The sequence below is a fragment of the Indicator indicator genome, chromosome 7 (genome assembly GCF_027791375.1).
Source record: "Indicator indicator isolate 239-I01 chromosome 7, UM_Iind_1.1, whole genome shotgun sequence".
NCBI classification, from domain to species: Eukaryota; Metazoa; Chordata; class Aves; order Piciformes; family Indicatoridae; genus Indicator; species Indicator indicator.
In genome coordinates, this window is record NC_072016.1 from 32,848,630 (window position 1) to 32,869,043 (window position 20,414).

The 20,414-nt window shown below is 42.2% G+C and overlaps 1 protein-coding gene across 1 annotated transcript in view; it reads left to right on the forward strand.

Moving 5' to 3' along the window:
* The window catches only part of DOCK1 (dedicator of cytokinesis 1), a 340,787-nt gene that overhangs the window by 234,658 nt on the left and 85,715 nt on the right, over positions 1–20,414 (forward strand). Inside the window, exons 32-33 of the mRNA XM_054382721.1 lie at positions 3,856–3,914; positions 11,676–11,824. Of these exons, the coding sequence (XP_054238696.1) occupies positions 3,856–3,914; positions 11,676–11,824 (208 nt within the window). The remainder of the gene's footprint in view (positions 1–3,855; positions 3,915–11,675; positions 11,825–20,414) is intronic.

Genomic DNA, 20,414 nt, shown 5'->3' on the forward strand with positions numbered 1-20,414 from the left:
GAGCTAAATCCATTCAAAATTGAGATGTAATCATGGTATAATGAAAGGTTGGTTTTAAAAACATGAATCAAGTATTGCATGTGTTTCTACCTTTGGATCAAGATCTAAATTACACGATTTGTTACTGATGAAGACAGTATTTTATGCTGCTGGATGTTCATGAAGTCAAGACTTTTCAGAGGTATTAACATATTATAAAACTGAATTTTAAAAATCACTTTAGCTCTGTGCTTATTCTAATCTCATTTTACGTGTGCTCTTTATTGCTTAATCCCTAATGACCTTTTAGAGTGAATTTTTGTAACTACAGCCAGTTTTGCTGTGATATCGCTGAAGAATGGGTTTGTATAACAGCAGCCTTGTCTGCTTTCCTGGTTAAAAGGGATTACATTCCCTACCTCTGAACAGGGAGCTTGAACTACCCAACTTTTATTCAGGATCCCACAGCAAATGAAGCCTGTTTCAAAAGAAAATGAGTGGAAATAGGTCTGGAGCATAAATATTTGGTTTAATCTATGTATGTCTCCTCAGTTTCATTTGGGTTGCGGTGTAGTGGACCTTATCATTAATTAACTAAACACTGAGCGCTGTAAAAAGACACTTGCATGTTTCAAAACAAAGTGTGTGGATTCTGTGTCATAATATTTGTGAAGAGCTCCTGCAAAAGCAGTTTGTTCCCAATCAGGTTATGCATAAAAAATGGGGATTTTCAAAGCTGAGTTCCTGAACTTAGACCCCTTCTATGTACAAGACATTAAGTTGCCCTTCTCAGGACAAGCTCTAGCAACAAGGCTGTTGAAGGGTCTGGAAAACAGGTCTGGTGAGGAGCAGCTGAGGGAACTGGGGTTGTTTAGTCTGGAGGAAAGGAGGCTGAAGGGAAACCTCATTTCTCTCTACAACTCCCTGAGAGGAGGTTGGAGTGAGGTGGGGATTGGTCTCTTCTCCCTTAATATCAGGTGGTAGAAGGAGAGGAAATGGCTGAAATTGTGCCAGTGGAGGTTTAGGTTGGATAGTAAGAAATTTTTTTTTCCTATGGGAGGGGTCAGGCATTGGAACAGGCTGCTCAGGGAGGTGGTGGAGGTGTTCAAGAAAGGTGTGGACATGGTAGATCAGGACATGGTTTAATGGCCATGATGGTCTTAGGTTGATGGTTGGATTCTATGATCTTAGAGATCTCTTCCAATGAAAACAATTCTATGATTCTATAATACACATTTATATATATATATATAGAGAGAAAGAAGATGCACTTTGTATCACTTCCCTATCTAAATTCAAGTTTTTTTATATAATATTATTATGAGAGAGATTACAGTGAGGGTCACACTGCTGCAGTGACATGATTTTAAAGGTATTTTGATTTCAGTTTGTGGGTTACATTCTTTGTCCAGAGGAAAACAGGGCTTTGTGTCCCATCCGTTGTGGTTTTCTGGCAGTTAAGTTTTTTCTTTCAAACTGATGGTGACTTTTGAGGTGCTTCCTTTGGAAGCTGTGCTCTACCTGCCCTGGCACAGCTTGAGGCCATTAGCTTTTGTCCTGTCATTAGTTACTTGGGAGAAGAATTGGAGATATTTGCAAAAGGCCACTCAGTTAAGCAATCAGAGGGATGAACACTGTGGGTGCTGTTGTCTCCCCTTACTTTCTCTGTCCAGTGCTGATGTGCACATATGTGAGCATTTCGGGTCAGCTCAGACTCCTGACCTGAAAGGAAAAAACATCAGCTGAGCTGTAATGGGACCGGAAATTGCTGTCAAATCCATTTGTGGAGTGATATTCCCTCTTTGTGAGGACAGGAACCTTAGACAGAAGTTTCTTTCAAGTGATTTTTATGTTAAGCTGAGTATTATCTCTTGCCAAAGGAATTCAAGAAATCAACAGACATTTCTCACTGCTAATATAAGTAAAGAGATAGATGAAGTCATTTGAAGTGGTTACTTAATGAAGTTTGCTAAATTGTAAATCTCTGTTTATAACAGATTTACAAGTTGTTATTTTTCAGTTTAATCATGTTGTGGAGACAGAAATCAAGACTGTGAATTCTTCAAGATGCAATTGAATGTATGGTCGGGAAAAACTAGCTTTTAGCGCTCTGTGAAACCACTATCAGTTCTGAGCCAAAGGGATATAATTAATCAGTTAATTCAATATCACCCTCACCCATCTTTTTAAGTACATATTTCAATTAATATGTCAAATATTTAGTAATGAAAATTTAATTATTGTAATTTGTAGTATGGTTTTGCTTTTGGTTTGAGGGTTTTTTGTTTGTTTGTTTTTGCTAAACATTGCATTTAAGCATTAAATAATAACAGATTCTTAATGATGCAGAAGAATCTCTTTAATCCATGTTAATGACAGGCTATCATGTTATTATCCCACAGAAATCCGACGTGTTGCCAGATATTGCCACTTCCCTCATCTTGTTATTTAAGCAATGATCTTTAAAATACAAATATTCTCTGTAGCAAATATGTTCTTGGAGCTCATTATGGTTCTGCTCTCAACATTAATGAAAGCAATAGGATGTTTTCCATTCCTTAGGCTTTCCTGGTATTAATGTGGAGAAGGATTGGAATATTAAAATACTAAAATAATGCTATATAAATATAATATAAAAATAATAATACTAAAATAGTATCATTTGGTTCCACCAACTTTGTGGCAGAGGAGGCAACTGTAGCAGCAGTTCTGAAGGATGGACTCTGCCTGGGATCACTCACTTTGGGTCTAGCCTAGGAAGGACACAAAGTGCCACTGGAATGTAGAAAACTTAATTGTAGAATGGTTTGGGTTGGAAGGTACTTTTAAAAGCCATCTAGTCCAACCCTCTTGCAGTACACAGGGGCATCTTCAACTAGAGCAGGTTGCTCAGAGCCCCAAACAACCTAACTTGGAATGCTTCCAGGGATGGAGCATCTAACACTTCTCTGAGTAACCTGGGCCACTGTTTCACCACCTTCAGCATAAAAAAAAGTCTTGCTTCTCTCTAGTCTAAATCTCCCTCTTTTAGTTTCCTAATCTAAATCTCCCTCTTTTAGTTTAAACCATTATTCCTTCCCCTGTCATGACAGGCCCTACTAAAAGTCTGTCCCTATCTTTTTTACTGATCCCTTTAAGTCCTGAATGGCCACAAGAATGTCTCTCCAGAATCTTCTCTTTCTGATCTTGCACATCAAGGTACAAGATGTCACAAGATGTTCCTTGTAGTATTTTCTAGGACAATGCTATGCTAAAGAGGGTGAATAAAAATAAAATCCAGCCTTAGGCCCTGCAGCTCTCTGTTGTGCCTCCTCCAGCCATTACCATCTGAAAAATGGAAAATGCTCACAATTAATCTCTGTAACCACCCACATGTCTCAATGGACAATTATGGACTCAGCAGAGAGGTTTTGCACAGAGGAGTGTTTTGTGTGTTCTCCAGCTTCATTGCCCTTTTCTAGATCTGCTCCAGCATCTCAATGTATTTCTTGGAGCGAGGCTCCTCAGACTGAACAGAATATTTGAGATGTGCCCTCACCAGTGCGAAGTACAGGGAGGTGATCACTCTCCTGGTCCTGTTGCCCACCTTGTTGCTGATCCAAGCCAGGATGCTCATTGCCTTCTTGACCACCTGGGCACACACTGGCTCATTTTCAGCCAGCTGTTGACCAACACTCCCAAATCCTTTTACACCAGGCAGTTTCCAGCCACGCTGCCCCAACTCTGGAGCATTCTTGAGATTGCAATGACCCAAGTTCAGGACCTGGCACTTTGCCTTGTTGAACTCTTGTTGAATGCTGATCAGATATTTCTGTTTATTGGTATTAAGTTACGTTGATTTTTTTTTTTAATGGTGGCTTTGTTTTCCCTTTTAAGGTATGGTGATATGAGAAGACAGATTGGTTTTGAAATCAGGGACATGTGGTATAATCTGGGTAAGTAGCCTCAGCACCTTGTGCTTAATGCTTGCATTCAGGGTTTTATATAAACCAAGTTGGAGATGAAACAAACTTGTTTTCTCATGAAATAACGGTTGGCTTCCAGAAAGCATCTAAAAAGCTGATGATTCAAGAAATCAAAACCTCCTCTGCATGCTTATTTCACCATCTGGGAAGATACATAACTGTAGTCAACATTTTTGTATCTTCTGGTTTTTGATGGTCTTCAACTTTATGCTAAATAAAAAGAGAGGCTATGGTGATACTTGTTGCATGGGTTTTTCTCCTTCAAAATCCATGTATGCACACACATACTTGTGCACACATAGATAAATTCACACACATACATGTGGATGCAGTGGCTGGGAGTGCAGCATAATGAATGTGTCCAGGGACATCAGTAACTCAGTCTGGAAATTCTGCTTAGAGCCTGGTTTTCAGTCTGATTTGGCTGCAGCAGTGACTCAGGAAGGTCAGCAAAGAACTTGGCCACCCCTGGAGTTTGTAGGTAAATGAGACGTATCTGTCCAGCTCAAGGCTGTGCTATTCTGTGGGTATAATGTAGCTATATGGGGATTGAATTTCATGAGAAACTGAGTATTTACTGTCACCTGAGTGTACTCAGCTGCCAGATTTCATTTTCCTCAGCTTAACAGAAGGTCTTCCAAGTTTTATCAGAAGTTCCTTAAATGGATTTGCCACTTCACTTCTATCTCTGGCTGACCTGTTGCTGCTGAAACTGAAAAAAAATCAGCATATATGAGAGGGAATGTAAGTGTTCATAAGTATTTGATATCAGAGATTGCATCTGCTCTGCTGGAAAGATGAGAAAAGGCTTCAGAGAGCAGCTGAGTTCGCTTTTTATTGAAGCATCTTTCATGAATTAAACGTCTGGAGAAGAGATTAAAGCTGAGTACATACCTGATACGTGGCTTGACAGACAGATAAAGGGAATCAGCATCATGCCTGAATGCTGGGTCATCCAGCTCAGGACACTGGAGGCCTTTTGGGTAGTAATTAGCCAAATCCCTCCCCGTTCCAGGCTTAGAGTCCTGAATTCATCTGTTATCTTTAATTTCAAATTCTTAAACTTTTCCCTGAATTTGTTGGAATGAAAGTAGAAAAGTTTGTGTACAGAAGTATCCATTTGGTTGCTCTTACATGAGGTTATACTGAGGTGGGGGCTGCTCTTTTCTTCCTGGTATCAGGTGATAGAATGTGAGAAAATGGCCTGAAACTGTGCCAGGGGAGGTTTAGGTTGGATGTTAGGAAAAAATTCTTTCCTGCAAGAGTGGTCAGGCATTGGAACAGGCTGCCCAGGGAGGTGGCGAGGTCACCATCCATGGTAGTGTTCAAGAAATGTGTGGACATGGCACTTTGGGACATGGTTTAATGGCCATGGTGGTCTTAGGTGGATGGTTGGACTCAATGATCTTAGAGATCTTTTCCAACCAAAACAATTCTATGATTCTGTGATTCTATCTGGGCTGGGGGCTGTGGAGTGCCTGGTGCTTTTTACTACTGCTGCTCATGCTGGCTGCTCTTGGACAAGTTAATTTAGCTGCTCTAAGGTTTGTTTTTTTCACCATTAACAGGGAGATGATAATAATTTCCCCTGGAGTTTTGTGACTTGATTGGCTTAAGAGCTGGTGTATTCTTCAATATTTTTTTCCATGCTGTCACAAAAGCCTTTTCTTTTCAACAGTTTTTCTAAACCAAGATTATCCAGGTAGATGACTTCATGACCTCCTCTAGCTTTAATGTCTCTGATTCTCTAAGTGGCTAGGATCATTAATGTCAAAATCTCACATGCTGAGGGAGCTCAATCGCTGCTCTTGCCACAAAAGCTGCAAGTGAAAGGTAAATCAGAGGCAGGACCCCAGTCCAAGATGACCTGTGCACTGCTGAGCAGTTTGCTTTCTCTCATCTTTGGAATACAGATGTTTCTGTTTAACTTTTGGCTCTTCACCAAGGTCACGTATGTCATAGCATCAATTAATAAAGAATTCTGACTTACCGCTGCAGGGGAATTGGTATTGGGTGTGCTTGACACTCTTTCCTTAGAAGTTGCACTACTTTAGTCAGATTATTAGTGTTTATGTTCAGAAGCAAAACCAGAAGTGAAGAGCTACAATTCCTGCATATGCTTGAGTATACAATTTTTTAGGATGATGTCATTATGCATAAGGTGTGATGAAACTGAACAACCCTGACTTTTGACTTACCTATTAAAGGGTTCACCAAAAGGGTTGTCAGGCCCTGGAACATGCTGCCCAGGGAAGTGGTAAAGTCCCTGTAACTGGAGGGATTTCAAAGCCGTGTAGATCTGGTGCTAAGGGATATGGTTGAGTGGTGGAGGAACTTCTTTACTTTGAGGGTGGTAGAGCACTGGAACAGGCTGCCCAGAGAGGTTGTAGAGTCTCCATCTTTGGAGTCATTCAAAACCCACCTGGATGCAGTCCTGTGCAATCTGCTGTAGGTGAACCTGCCCTGGCAGAGAGGTTGAGCTAGATGATCTCCAAAGGTCTCTTCCAGCCCCTATCATTCTGTGGTTCTATGACCTGGCAGTGCTGTGTAAACGATTGGATTCGATGATCTTTAAGGTCTCATCCAACCAACATAATTCTGTGATTCTAAAGGGTATAGATAAGCCTCCAAATATAATATGTTGTCCTATCACTTTTGGTTTTTTTCATAAATACCATGATGAACATCTAATCTGAGTGACAACTGCCTGCTGAGTTATAACTCCCCACCAGGGAACAAGGCAGTCCTCTGGTTATAGTGCACCTTTAAGACTATAATTTATTTTCTGAAATTAAATAGTAAAATACAAATTCTAACAATTGTTTGTTATCTTTGTTTTCCCCCTGTGTGTTTCTGAGGCAGAGGTGGCTGCAATATTTATACCTCCTACCTTTATATATAAAATAAAATAAGAGTGTCTAGAGTGGAGAGTAACAGGAGCTAGCGGTGTGCGTGCTTGCAGTACCTGTAATTAAGGAATGAGATTTTAGTTTTAAACAGGGAACCATGTATGAGGGATCCAGCCTGACAGATTTTCTCTTTAAACCCTCATTGTAGCTGTCCTGTTGGATACTCTGCTAGATTTGATGGGGAAGGTTTATGTTTGAGTGCTCTGATGCAGCAGGAATGAGGATGGCTTCAGGGAGCCTACTCTCTGTGTGCAGAGCCCCCACTGCGCTGCCTTGCTGAAAAGTGCTGCAAGGCTTTTCTTTTCCTGCATGCACCAAAACCAGTTTAAATTAGTCTTTGTAGGCTTTTTGCCTTCTATACCACAACCTGAACTTTAAAAATAACATCTCATTTTGAGTCACTGTTTAGTGGGAACCAAAGCTTCTTAGACCTTGGTGGGACAGTAAATGTCAGAGAAGCATAAAGCCAGCCATGGATTCTGTCTTGAATGTAGGAACTCAGACAAAATGTGCTTAAAAGCATTATGTGGTGCAATTTAGAATGCACAAAACACAGTTTGACACTAGGTCATGTGCACCAGTTTTCAGTGGTTAATGGTTTCAACAGGTGTATGTGAAGGAAATTGTAATGACATTTGAAATAATACCCTTGTGGTAAAGTTGGTCAAGGAAAGCCAGTTCAAAAAACATTGCTTTTATTGCTGACATCTGAACCAGCTAAAGGGTGAGGGAAGAGTAAAACTCCTGAAGATGAAGCAAAATGGTTGCTGCTGATGTTCTCCAGCGAGGTGCCCACTGGCCCAGCACTTCCATCCAAGTGCTTGACGTCAGGAAAGGTGTCTTGACAGAGACGGTAATGTCGTTGGAGGGAAAGGCACGCTCAAAAATAGACCTGAACTTCGAGTGTTACATAAATAGAAGTCATTACAGATAACACTCTGTGGATTAGTCATGCATGCTCAGAGCTGACCCAAGTGAGAGGTGAGGTTGCTGGCAAATTATCCAGTGTTTTTCGTGGCCCAAATTTAAATTAGAAGAACCTGGGAAATTAAAATCACAATGTTATCCAATAAAAAAAGCACCCCGGGGTTGGGTCATGTAATGAGGTCTGTTCCTCTTGTGTGAGCAATCTGTAGGAGCCTCACTCATGACAAGACAGAAGCCATTGCAAGGACAAGCTTTTGCCTGTTCAAATATATATGGCTCTTAGAGTAGCTGCAAAATTTTGTTTTCAGCAGAGAATTCTCAGTTTTCCTCCAGACTTGTCACGTTTTGAGTCTTGCATGGGAATTCCCACACTGACAGGGAAAAAAGGCAAATTCTTCCATTGGGGTGTTTATCAGAAATTGCTGCCTGTGGCAGGCAGCTGGGATGGAGTGCCAGAGGAAGATAATTCCCATTCTTATTTTGCTCTCCTGCTTTCTTTTGTTGCACAACATCACGCTGAATCACATCATCATAGCAAACATGTGCGTGTGCATCATGCGTCACCACTGCATGCTGTAGCATCAGCTGGTGGACAAACCCTTTCTCCATGTTCCTCACCATATGCTTGATGAAGAAAACTAATCAAGATGGCTCAATGTGTTAATTTTTGCTGCCCTGCCTTCCCTGCTGCTCCCTGCACTTGTCTGCCATGGCTCCTCTGGTAGCCATGGGCTCTGGGTAGCCATGCCATGGGTTGAGTACTTCACGTCCAAAGCTGGCAGCACTGCAGCAAGTCCTTCCTCTTGTTTATCTCTGGTGGGAGCCACCCACAGACAATATGAAAAGCTAAGTGGGTTTCAAACAGCAGACAAATGATTTTCTCACAGTGCAATGTACAAGCTGTTTTAATGCTAACTTGCATGTTGCTGTTTCTCCCAGGTCTTTCTCAGTTTTGCATTCAGAGAAGCTCTCTGTCCTCTTTGATTTAAAAACTCTGTTGCTGATTACCTGAGAGGCAGCACTGCTAATAAATGCAGTTGCTGAATTGCAAGGAGAATCATGGAATGGTTTGGGATGGAAGGGACCTTTAAAGGTCATCTAGTACAACCAACCCCCTTGCAGTCCGCAGGGACATCTTCAATTAGAGCAGGTTGCTCAGAGCCTCAAACAACCTGGGCTGGAATATTTCCAGACATGGGGCATCTAACCAACTCTGTGGGCAACCTGGGCCAGGGTCTCACCACCTTCAGCATAAACACTTCTACCTAGTCTGAATCTCCCTCTTTTAGTTCAAAACTGTCACCCCTTGTCCTGTCACAATAGGTCCTGCTAAAACGTCTGCCCCCAGCTTTCCGATCAGCCCCTTCGAGTACTGAAAGGCCAACAGAGGTCTGTCTGGAGCCTTCTCTTCTCCAGGCTAACAACCCAAACTTTCTCAGCTTGTCCTCACAGCAAAGGGGTTCCAGCCCTTGCATCATCGTTGTAGTCTCCTCTGGCCCCACTCCAACAGGTCCATGTCTCTGCTGTGCTGAGGGCTCCAAAGCTGGCCCCAGCACTGCAGGTGGGGTCTCAGCAGAATGGAGCAGAGGGGTAGAATCCATCCCTTTGCCTGCTGCCCATGCTGCTGGGGATCAGCCCAGAACATGACTGGTTCTGGGCTGCAAACTCACATTGCCAGCTCATGTCCACGTTTTCACCCACGGGCACCTCCAAGCCCTTCTCCACAGGGCTGCTTTCCAGCCCTTCATCCCCCATCCTGTATTGATGTCAGAGATTACCACAACCCAGGTGCAGAACCTCCCCTTTGGCCATGTTTAACCTCAGGAAGGCTGACCATGTGCATTATGGCTTCATGGTTAGTGGAGCTGGGTCCTGTGAGGCTGTGAGCAAGTCCTGCCTGTCTACCTCAGTTGAGGTGAGCCTCGTGGGAGGTGAGGTCTGTGGCTCTCCAGGCCTTTGGCACCTGATCCACTCTTCAGTGAAACCCTTTTTGAGCAAGAAGTTTATTTGCTGGAGAAGAGGAAAGGGGATCAAAGATTTTAAAATCATCTCTTTTTTGTGAATTTGCCATTTTTCACCTCTAAAGTTCAGAGAGATGTTTGTTACTTTTCTGAGGGAATCCCTCTGCTTGAAGCAATGAAAAAACCCACCATGGCACATAGAGAGCTTCATGACATCGAATTTGTGCCTGACAAATAACTTTTGTCATTCTTATTTGTTTCCTCAAACATTGACTCTGACACTTTTCAAGCATAATGCAAGAAAACTGTCACCTGAGAGGCCAAATGTAATAATACTTGTAAGAGAGACAGAGGAAAGCTTTTATGCTTCTCACTTGATATTCCTCACCAAAGCCACCACTGCAGCATCACTCATAGTAGCAGTTTTAATTGAGTATTAATTTGCCCTAATACCATTGCTAATGCTAATTGGATTCCAAAGTTTGCCAATCAAGTAACTTAAATTATATCTGCTAAAAAATGAAGCTTATTTTGTGAGTAAATTATTTTTATGGTTTTTTTTTCTTGATTACATTTATTGAGATTTATATTGGTTCTGGTCAAAAGTAGAACTGCTATTTACAGACTTCCACGGTTACTGATGTATGTTGAAGTGCAGTGGAACAGAAATGAGTTAAAATCTTGATTCTGTCATCACAGAATTACAAAACCCCAGCATGTGGTGGAGGTTGGAAGGGACCTCTGTGGATCATGTAGTTCAACCTCCCCTGCTAAAGCAGGGTCACATACAGCAAGGTGCCCAGGATTGCAATGTCCACATGGGTTTGGAATCTCTCCAGAGAAGGAGACTCCACAACCTTGCTTTTGTCTCCTTCTCTGGAACGATTCCAAACCTGTCTGGATATAATCCAGGGCAACTTGCTCTGATTGATTCTGCTTTAGGAGGGAGTTGGACTAGATGATCTCCAGAGGTTCCTTCCAACCCCCACCATTCCGTGATCTTTCCATGGAATTGTTCAACTGATAATTTGCAGAACAGGTAATGTGCATTCTCTAGTTAATTAGTGGAACTGTGACTAGAAGTTTTTAAATAGTGCAGTACACATTAGGTGCCACATTCCTGTTCAGGTTTGATTTCTGTTCCATGAGCAAAGAGCTTGGCAGGGAGGGTTGAGGGGAGGTGCAGTTTTTCTCTTGGGAAGATAAATATGAAATCAAGTTTGCCAGTCAGATCAGGTCTCGAAGAAAGAAGACATATTGTTGGGTTGGTAAGATGTAGTTTCATGTCTGGAGGCTGTGTAAATACGCACTGGTGGTGACACTTTGATAGACTGACACAGAACATTTTGTACACTGCAGCAGTTCCAGAAGTCTAAATAAGTGAATACAAGCGATGTGCCTCTTAGCCTCCTTTGCTGCCAAACATAAGTTTTGTGTGAAAAAAAACACTCTAAAACTTAATGTGACTGTGCAAAATTAGGTTCTTCATTAAAAATATGGCATGTTCAATTAGTGAGTCAACAACTCTTGTTAATTTAGGTTCATACACAGAATCATAGAACAGCTTGGGTTGAAGGGACTTTAAAGAGCATTTAGTTCCAACCACCCTGCCATGCGCAGGGACACCTTTCTCTAGACCAGGTTGCTCAAGGCCTCATCCAGCTTGGCTGGAACACTTCCAGGGAAGGAGCATCCACAACCTTCCTGGGCAACCTGTTCCAGTGTCTCACCACCCTCACTGTAAAGAATTTCCTTCCAATATCCAGCCTAATGGATGTTGGCATAAATAATAATTTATGTTTCAGTAGAGTCAGATCTTCAAAAATACTTTCTTAAGCTATGTAAGAATTTATTGATACAACTTTTACAACAGTTGTCTTCTACCAAAGCCAGTGGGTGTCCATTAACTCTGAAATGCATCTTTTCTCTTAAAGGTCAGCATAAAATCAAGTTTATCCCAGAAATGGTGGGACCTATCTTAGAAATGACGCTTATCCCTGAAACTGAACTTCGGAAAGCCACAATCCCCATCTTCTTTGATATGATGCAGTGTGAATTTCATTCTACCAGGAGCTTCCAGATGGTAAGCAGTTAAGCTACAGATATTTCAGGGTTGTGAGAAAGATTTAATTGTTGTTTGGTTTTGTTTGTTTTTGACAAAACATAAGAGTTTTTGTTACTCCTCTTTTTTTTAATATAGAATAATATAACTATGGATTTGCTTATTTTCTATAACTCTTTGATCATAGAGTTTTCATCTGTTGATGTTAAACTCTTATTGAAATAAACATTTGCATAAAATAAATGAAACCTTATGATACAAAAAGGAGAGCAAAGACAGATGTTTTACATCTCAGAAAAGGAGTCTGCTTCTGAGTTAAATGTGGCATAAAGGAAGCCTGATAATATGGCAAAAGAAACTATAACGTGTAAGAATTTATCATCTCTAGTATCTTAAAGTTTTGATCCTCTCTTTTGTTTTATGGAGTTTGAAGAGGAAAACAAAGCTATCCAGTCAGTGCCAGTGTTCCTTCAACCTATACAGATGCTGCAAAACATAAAATACTGATGTAGCGCTTGGGTTCTGTGTTATTTGCTGATAGAAGTCCTTGAACAAGCATCCAAAATCCTATCCTGATAGCATCAGTTTCTGAGAGATGAGTGAAGTGAAAGAAAGTTTCCTGACATCATTCATGTGACCTTCTTTCCCTTGAAACTTTGCTGTAAGGATTGAGTATAAGACTAGTTAGGCCAGGTAGGGTTATGGAATAAGCTAAAGTAGCTCCTTTACACTGTGGTATTTCTGTCAGTTAGTGATATGACCTTGTGAATTTTGTAATAAAGTTTGACATGTGTTTACTTTTTCCCCTTTATATTGGCAGTTTTCTTTCTTGGATGAAAAATCTTACCCTGCTCCATGCTTTTTTCATGAACTGTTTTTCATAGCCAGCTCTTTCTAGCATCTGGAACGGTTGGACCAGATGATCCCTGGGGTCCCTTCCAACCTGGCTTTCTGTGATTCTCTTTACAAACCTGTAGCCAAAGCAAATGAGTATCTGTGTAGAGAGAAATGGCACCAGTTTAATTATTTTGTTTTGTGGTGCTGGATGGTGAGTGGAATGGTTGTGAAGTCTGGTTAGATCCATCCAAATGACCACATAATCATCCTTTCTTCTGTTTGACTGGGATGATACTGTAAAGACGCAAATGTTTGCTGGGATGCCATTGAAAACATTTCCTGTCAGATGCTCTGGTTTGTGGCTTGTCATTTTTTATTTGTACAATTATATGGATCATGAAAAATCCACGGGTAACTTTATAGCTAAATTTATGGCCCTGTATTTTCCTGACAGAAGGAAAGCAGCTTTGTGTGGAATAGTTGGATGATTTTAATAAATGAGCATCTTAAATATTTCACACAACTTCTTTTTGCCTTTTGAGAAGACAAATGACTCATGCTTAAGTCAGACATGTCTTGGATTGTGGCAACTCGACATATAATTCTTGTTGTCAGCATAGCTTCCTTTTTTTATGGGCATAGCGTTGATATGACAGGTGCAGAAGTAGTAAACCTTTCATCAGTGCTTTTGGAATTAACAGTTACATCTAACAGGAAACAATCATTGCATCAATCTGTCCATTTACAGCTTTACAGGTAATGTAGTTATGTGATTTGCTGAGGAGCTCAGATTGGTCTTTGGAGAATGAAGATTACAGCTTGTAAAAAGCAGAGAATTATGGAAAAGGCTAGTTTGGGTGGGACCTCTGGAATTAATCTGGTCCAAACTGGGCCTTAGATTGGGTTAACCAGAGCCATCTGAAGCTCAGTGTTGAATGTTTCTTGTGAGAGAGGTTTCACAACTTCTCTGGGGGACCCATTCTACTGTTTCAGACTTTTCTTCTTATACCCACATGAATCAACTATTGTTGCTTCTGCTGTCATTTTGAATCCTTGTGAATAGTTTAAATCTGTCTCTGCTACATCATAGAATCATAGAATTGTTTTGGTTGGAAAAGCCCTCTAAGATTAGAGTCCAACCATCAACCCAAGGCCACCATGGCCATTAAACCATGTCCTGAAGTGCCATGTTCACATTTCTTGAATGCCTTCAGGGATGGTGACTCCATCACCCCGCTGTGCAGCCTGTTTCAATGCCTGACCACTCACTCTTTCAGTGAATAATTTTTTTCCTAATCTCCAAGCTAAACCTTCCATGGCACAATTTCAGGTCATTTCTTCTCCTTCTATCACCTGATACTGGGGAGGATACCAGCCTTCTAGGTGTTGGAAGGCTTGAGCCTGATTTTCTCTACGCTGAACAAACCCAATTCCTTTAACCATTCTTCAGATGAGGTTCTCCAGCCCTCTGCTCATTGTGGTGGCCTTCTATTAGACCATCTTCAATTCGTAAATGTCATTCCTGAGCTGGAAGAACCAAGGCTTGCACACAGTATCCCAGCCATGGCCCAACAAGTGGAATAATGCTATTGATCCACTGGCTGTAGTTTTGCTTGTGCAATCAAGGACACGTTTTGCTTTCATTGAAGGGATACATTTCCTCCACATGTTCAGCTTGCTATCCACCAGGTCCTTTCCAGCAGAGCATCGTGTACTGCTGGTTCCAGTTGTGCCATCCCAGATGGCAGGACTTTGAGTTTCTCTTGCTTAAATACTGCACAATTTCTTGCTGGTTGTCTTTCAGACTGCCAAAGTCATTAAACCACCACCCTTGGAGATGCACAATTTCGGAACATTTTCCACCCATCTCGTAGTCTGTCTATTCAGCGAAGGCTTCTGGGAGACCTTCTTGTGGCCTTTCAGAGCTTAAAGGGGCCCTATATGTAAGGTGGGAACAATCATCTTAGCAGGGCCTGTTGTGACAGGACAAAGGGGTGATGGTTTTAAATTAAAAGGAGGTTTAGACTAGAGAGAAGGAAGGGTAGTGAGACACTGGCACTGGTTGTCCAGAGATGCGGTAGATGCACCATCCCTGGAACCATTCCAGGTCAGGCTGTTTGGGTCTCTGAACAACCTGCCCTAGTTAACCTGCTCTAGCTGCAGATATCCCTGGTGAATGCAGGGGGCTGGACTAGATGACCTTTTTAGGTCCCTGCCAACCCAAACCATGGTTCTATGCTTGAAACAAGCACAGCTCTTCATCTGCTGAGCAGGTCACAGAAGGCGGTCATTTTGGTCAGATGTGATTTGCCCTTGGTAAATCCATATTGACTTTTTCTAGTCACCTTCTCACCTTCCTGTTCGTAGAGAGAGCGTTGCTCCACGGTTTCCTCAGGTCCTGAAAGTGAATCTGCCTTGCCTGTAGCTTTCTGACTCATTTTTTGTTTGTTTCTTTTGTGTTTAAGTGATAGAAATAGACATAAAATACGTTGTTTCAGTGTTAGCAGTACCTAGGCAAGCTTTCCTGCTTAATCTGTCAGTGTCACGTACTGCATTATCCAACTACCAATTAGCATTGTCCAGTGTTCCTTTCAAAGAGAACTTCAAAATGGGATGGTTGGCTGCTGTTAAACTAATCTGCCAGAAATCCAATTATCTAACCTTATTAGTCACATCAGCAAGGGTTTAGACAGGCTCCACTTCTCCAGCAGATGTATAAACCTCATGATATGAGGGGGAGGAATGTTAATTTGGTGCAGAACTTCAGTGCTGGGATGGCTTCTGTTACAGACAGACAGCTCTCCCCATGGCATTTTATTTCCAGTGTGAATTGGTTTGTTTGGTAAAACTAGTAACAGAATGGGATTTTTTTGTTCTTTCAGTACATATAGCCCTGAGAAAAAAACAGAAGATAGGTTCCTCTTGTTTGTGCAGAATAAATTAAAGGCTGACTGAATTAAAAGCTGGAGTTGCCCATATTTGTCCTTTCCCTCTTAAGATGCTTTGAAGCCCATACAAGACTTCAAAGTAGCCTGTACCTCAAAGCATGAAGTCTCATACTGAAGTCAGTGTGGAACTGAAGTTCCCCATTGAAGGAAATGCCTCTGTCTCCCTTTTTCCCTTGGCCTGTTTTACTAGTGAACCCTCCAGATCAAAGGGAATAAGTCAGAGCCACAGGACTGATGAAAGAGAATTGGTTTGATTGTTCAGGGTCTGGTCAGGTGAATGTGATGGATCCCATGGTGACAGCAGGAGAGAAGGCTCATCATGAAACAATAATTCACCTGAAATGTGGAATGCAGAGCACAAACCGCCCACAACCTTCTGGTTTTGCTGCCTTACCCTGCCAGCTGTCGCTTGCTGTAGCTCCATTTCCTATGAGTGTTCCTCTTCTTTTGGCTATCCAAGACTTTCAACTTACCTTTTCTGGACCTGTGTCATTGCTAATGTAATCATAGAATCACAGAATAATAGGGTTTGGAAGGGACCTCTGGAAATCATCTAGTCAAACCCCACTGCAAAAGCAGGGTCACCCAGAGCAGGTTGCACAGGATCACAATGTCCACATGTGCTTGGAGCCTTTCCAGAGAAGGAGACTTCACAACTTCTCTGAGCAGCCTCTTCCAGTGCTATGGCACCCTCACAGGAAAGAAACTTCTCCTTAAGCTCAAATGAAACCTCCCATGTTCTGGTTTGTAGATGTTCCCCTGTGTCCTGTCACTGGGCACCACTGAAAAGAGCCCAGCCCTATCCTCATGACCTCCACCCTTTAGGTAACTATATGCATTAATAAGATCCCGTCTCAGTCATCACTTTTCTGGGCTAAAGACCCCTATGTCTCTCAGCTTCTCCTCCTAAGAGGGATACTCCAGTCCCCTAAGCATCCTCATGGTCCCCTGTTGGACTCTCTCCAGTAGTTTGCTATACCTCTTGAACTGGGGAGCCCAGAACTGGACACATTACTCCAGGTACCCCCTCACCAGGGCAGAGCAGAAGGGCAGGAGAACCTCTCTTGACTTGCTGACCACACTCTTTTTAATGCACCCCAGGAGACCATTTGCCTTCTTAGCCACAGGGGCACATTGCTGGTGCATAGATAACTTGTTTTCCACCAGCACTCCACAGTGCTGCTTTCCAGCAGGTCAACACCTAACATGTGCTGGTACAGGGGGATATTCCTCCCCAGGTGCAAGACTCCACACTTACCCTTGTAGAACTTCACGAGGTTCCCCTTTTCCCACTCTTCCAACCCATCCAGGTCTCACTGAATGTCAGTACAGCCTGAATGGGGTGTCAGCCAATCCTGTCAGTTCTGCTTGTTTACATTGAAACCATTCATAGGGTAGACTTAGATAATGGTTGGACTTGATCATCATAAAAAGATCTTTTCCAGCCAAAATGGTGCTGTGATTCTAAAGAGAAGTGCCAGTGCAGGAGCTTGTGCAAGCCAGAGCATGGAGGAAGCAGGAGGTGGCAGGGGAAATGTTTGGTAGGTTCTCCCTATCTCATGGCACTGCATCATAATATGACTTCTTTTAACTGATCTGGTAAAAATTATTTAGTAAAAGTAGATGATTTAAGAACCAAAAAACCTTATTAACAAAATAAGGTAAGAGATTGAGTCAGAAGCGCTACCCCAGCCTGTCTTCCTGAACATAATTATGTTTCTGATCAAATAGAGAGGAAGAAAAGACCCTTATTCTTCAAAATAAAATCTGAGAGGTGTTTCCCCCTACTCTGCAGTAGCAAGCAAGAAGAAATTAGAGGTCCCATGTGTCTAATTTTCAAACTAAACCACATTACTGAGGGAAATCATCAGTGTCTGGTGGTGTTAGCTTCAGCAGGAGAAGTGCAGACCTCCAGCATGTGTTCGTACCCTGTTAGAGTAAGGAGTTGAGTAAAAGTAACAGAATCAAAGAATTATTGTGGTTGAAAAAGACCTGTAAGATCCCCAAGTCCAACTATCAATCTAACACCACCATGGCCATTAAACCATGTCCCAAAGTGCCATACCCGCACATTTCTTGAAAACATCCAGTGGCATCCTGTTCCAATGTGCTCTTTCAATAAAGAATTTTTCCCTCATATCCAATATAACCCTCCCCTGACACAATTTCAGGCCATAATGTTTTGAGAAAAGAACCCTAAAAATGCAACACTGCATCCGTCCTGTTTTCTGTGAATTGGAATGACAGCGTAATGGAACCAGAGCTGAAAAGAGAGAAAAATCATATAGAAACGCATAGCAATGACTGCAGAATGCAGAATCTTATAGAAATGTATAATAAATGCTGCATAATGAATATGATTGCTAAAGTAGAACCGTAGAATCATAGAATGTTAGGGGTTGGAAGGAACTTCTGAAGATCACCAACTCCAACCCCTGTGCCAAAGCAGGATCACCTAGGGCAGGTCACACAGGAGTGCATCCAAATAGTCTTGAAAGTCTCCAGAGAAGGTGACTCCACAACTTCTCTGGGCAGCCTGCTCATTACCCTCACAGTAAAGATTTTCTTCATGTTCAGGTGGAACTTCCTGTGTTCTGGTTTGTATCCATTGTCCCTCATACTATCACAGGTCACCACTTCTTCATGACACTCACCCTTCAGGTATTTATAAATATTCTTGATACTCCCTCTCAGTCTTTTCCAGGCTAAACAGCCCCAGGTCTCTCAGCCTTTCCTCATCAGACATGTTCCAGTCTCTTCATCATCCTCATAGCTTCCATTGGACACTCTCTAGTCCCTGTCCCTCTTGAACTGAGGAACCTAGAAGTGGATACAGTACTCCAGATGTGGTCTCACCAGGGCAGAATAGAGGGGGATATTCAGGTCCTTGAATGTCTCCAGAGGAAGGCAACAAAGTTGGTGGAAGGGCCAAAAGCAAGTACTGTGAGGAGCACCTGAGGGGCGACCATGAGTTTAACCCGCGGGTTAAATTACCTCTAGCCAGTATTCTGTTGTGAAGAGAATGAAGTGGGTAAAGACCAGAAGAAATAAGGAGGAGTTACTCTTAATTCACTACCAACATGTAACAGTAAATCTCTGTATCATCAAGACAGTCGTGCTAGCAGTTTTATTGGCAGTGCAATTTCTTCTTGGGTATCAGTGAATTTCAAATTGAGATAGTTCTTAATGAGAAGTACCTACTCTATCTGCATCTCTCATGACTTTTGAAGTCTATAATTTCTTAAGTCTTTTTAGCACTTCTGAGCCCTGAGTTCACCTCCCTTTCTCTGTGCTGTGGATTTGCAGACAGAATGCAAGTTAATGACTTGTCCAAGTTCCTGCGATGCTGCAGATTCTCCTCTGTAATCCCACTGAACGTGTAAATTCAGATAAGTCATCCCCACAAAGGATTAGTTTCAATAAGTAACATTTTTAGTTATCTCCAGCTGAAATGTGAATGTGTAAGTTTTACTTCTGACCTTTTGGAGAATATTACTATTTCTCCCTCACCTCACCTGAAGAGTAAGGGGCAAAGGTAATGCAGAAGATCTAAAGGCATTCGAAATCATGTAATACTAAATGGCTGCCAGATCTGGTAGTTGACTGGAATGCTGTGGGAAAATAGGAAAAGAAACAAACTGTTGGGAATGACCACCAACTTCCATAACAGCCTTTGAACAAAGTTTCACAACTATTACAGAATCATAGAGTCATATGATTGGTTTGGATGGAAGAGACCTTTAAGGTCATCAAGTCCAACCTTTAGCCCAGCTGTGTCGGGTCACCACTAAGGCATGTCTCTCAGCACCATGTCTATATGGCTTTTAAATTGCTCCAGGGCAGCCTGTTCCAGACCTTGACAACCCTTTTGGGAAAGAATTTGTTCATACTGTTCAGCCTAAGCCTCTCCTGGCACGGCTTGAGGCTGTTTCCCTTTGTTCTATCATTTGTTACTTGGGAGAAGAACCCAAGCCCCACTTGGCTTCAGCCTCCTTTCAGGGAATTGTAGAGAGCAATGAGGTCCTCACCCTCTTTTTCTCCAGGCTGAACAACCCTGGTTCCCTCAGCTGCTCCTCAGCAGCTTTGCTGCCCTTTTCTGGACATGCTCCAACACATCAATGTTCTTTTTGTAGCAAGGGGCCCAAATCTGCACATCTGAGGTGTGGCCTTGCCAGTGTTGTGTACAGGGGAACAGTCCCTGCCTTAGTCCTGCTGGCCACACTATTGCTGATCCAGGCCAGGATGCTGTGGGCCTTAGCCACCTGGGCAGATGCTGGCTCATATTTAGTTGTCTATTGAGCAATATGCCCAAGTTCTTTTCCAGCAAGCAGCTTTCTGGCCACTCTTCCCCAAGCCTGTGACGTGCCCAAGCAGATAATACTTGAGTGCTGGTTTTGCATGAGGTCTAATTTCTAGCAGTATTATCCATCTCTTGAATTTTACATGGCAAATTCATTATTGGCGCATACCAAAGCAAATTTATAGCAGCTTGGAGGTTTGAAAGTCCTCCTCATCTACAGCTAGATTAAATTGTCAGTCAGTGCTACAAATATAGCCTGACCACGTTAGGTGAAGCTAAAACCAAAAGCGATTAGTTGAGCTGACACTTGAAGACACTAGATGGCTTCCAATGATTTATTTTCTCCAAATGGGAGATTGCAACAGACAGATGAAGCAGATGATATACTCTTTGCTCAAGTTCAAACTCACATCCTAAGGAGAAGCTGAGATCATGATCAACTGCAAGGAAAGGTTGATAATAATTTCCTGTAATCTTCCTAACATCACCCCTCAAGCTTTTGCTGTCAGCAGGAGGATATGAATCT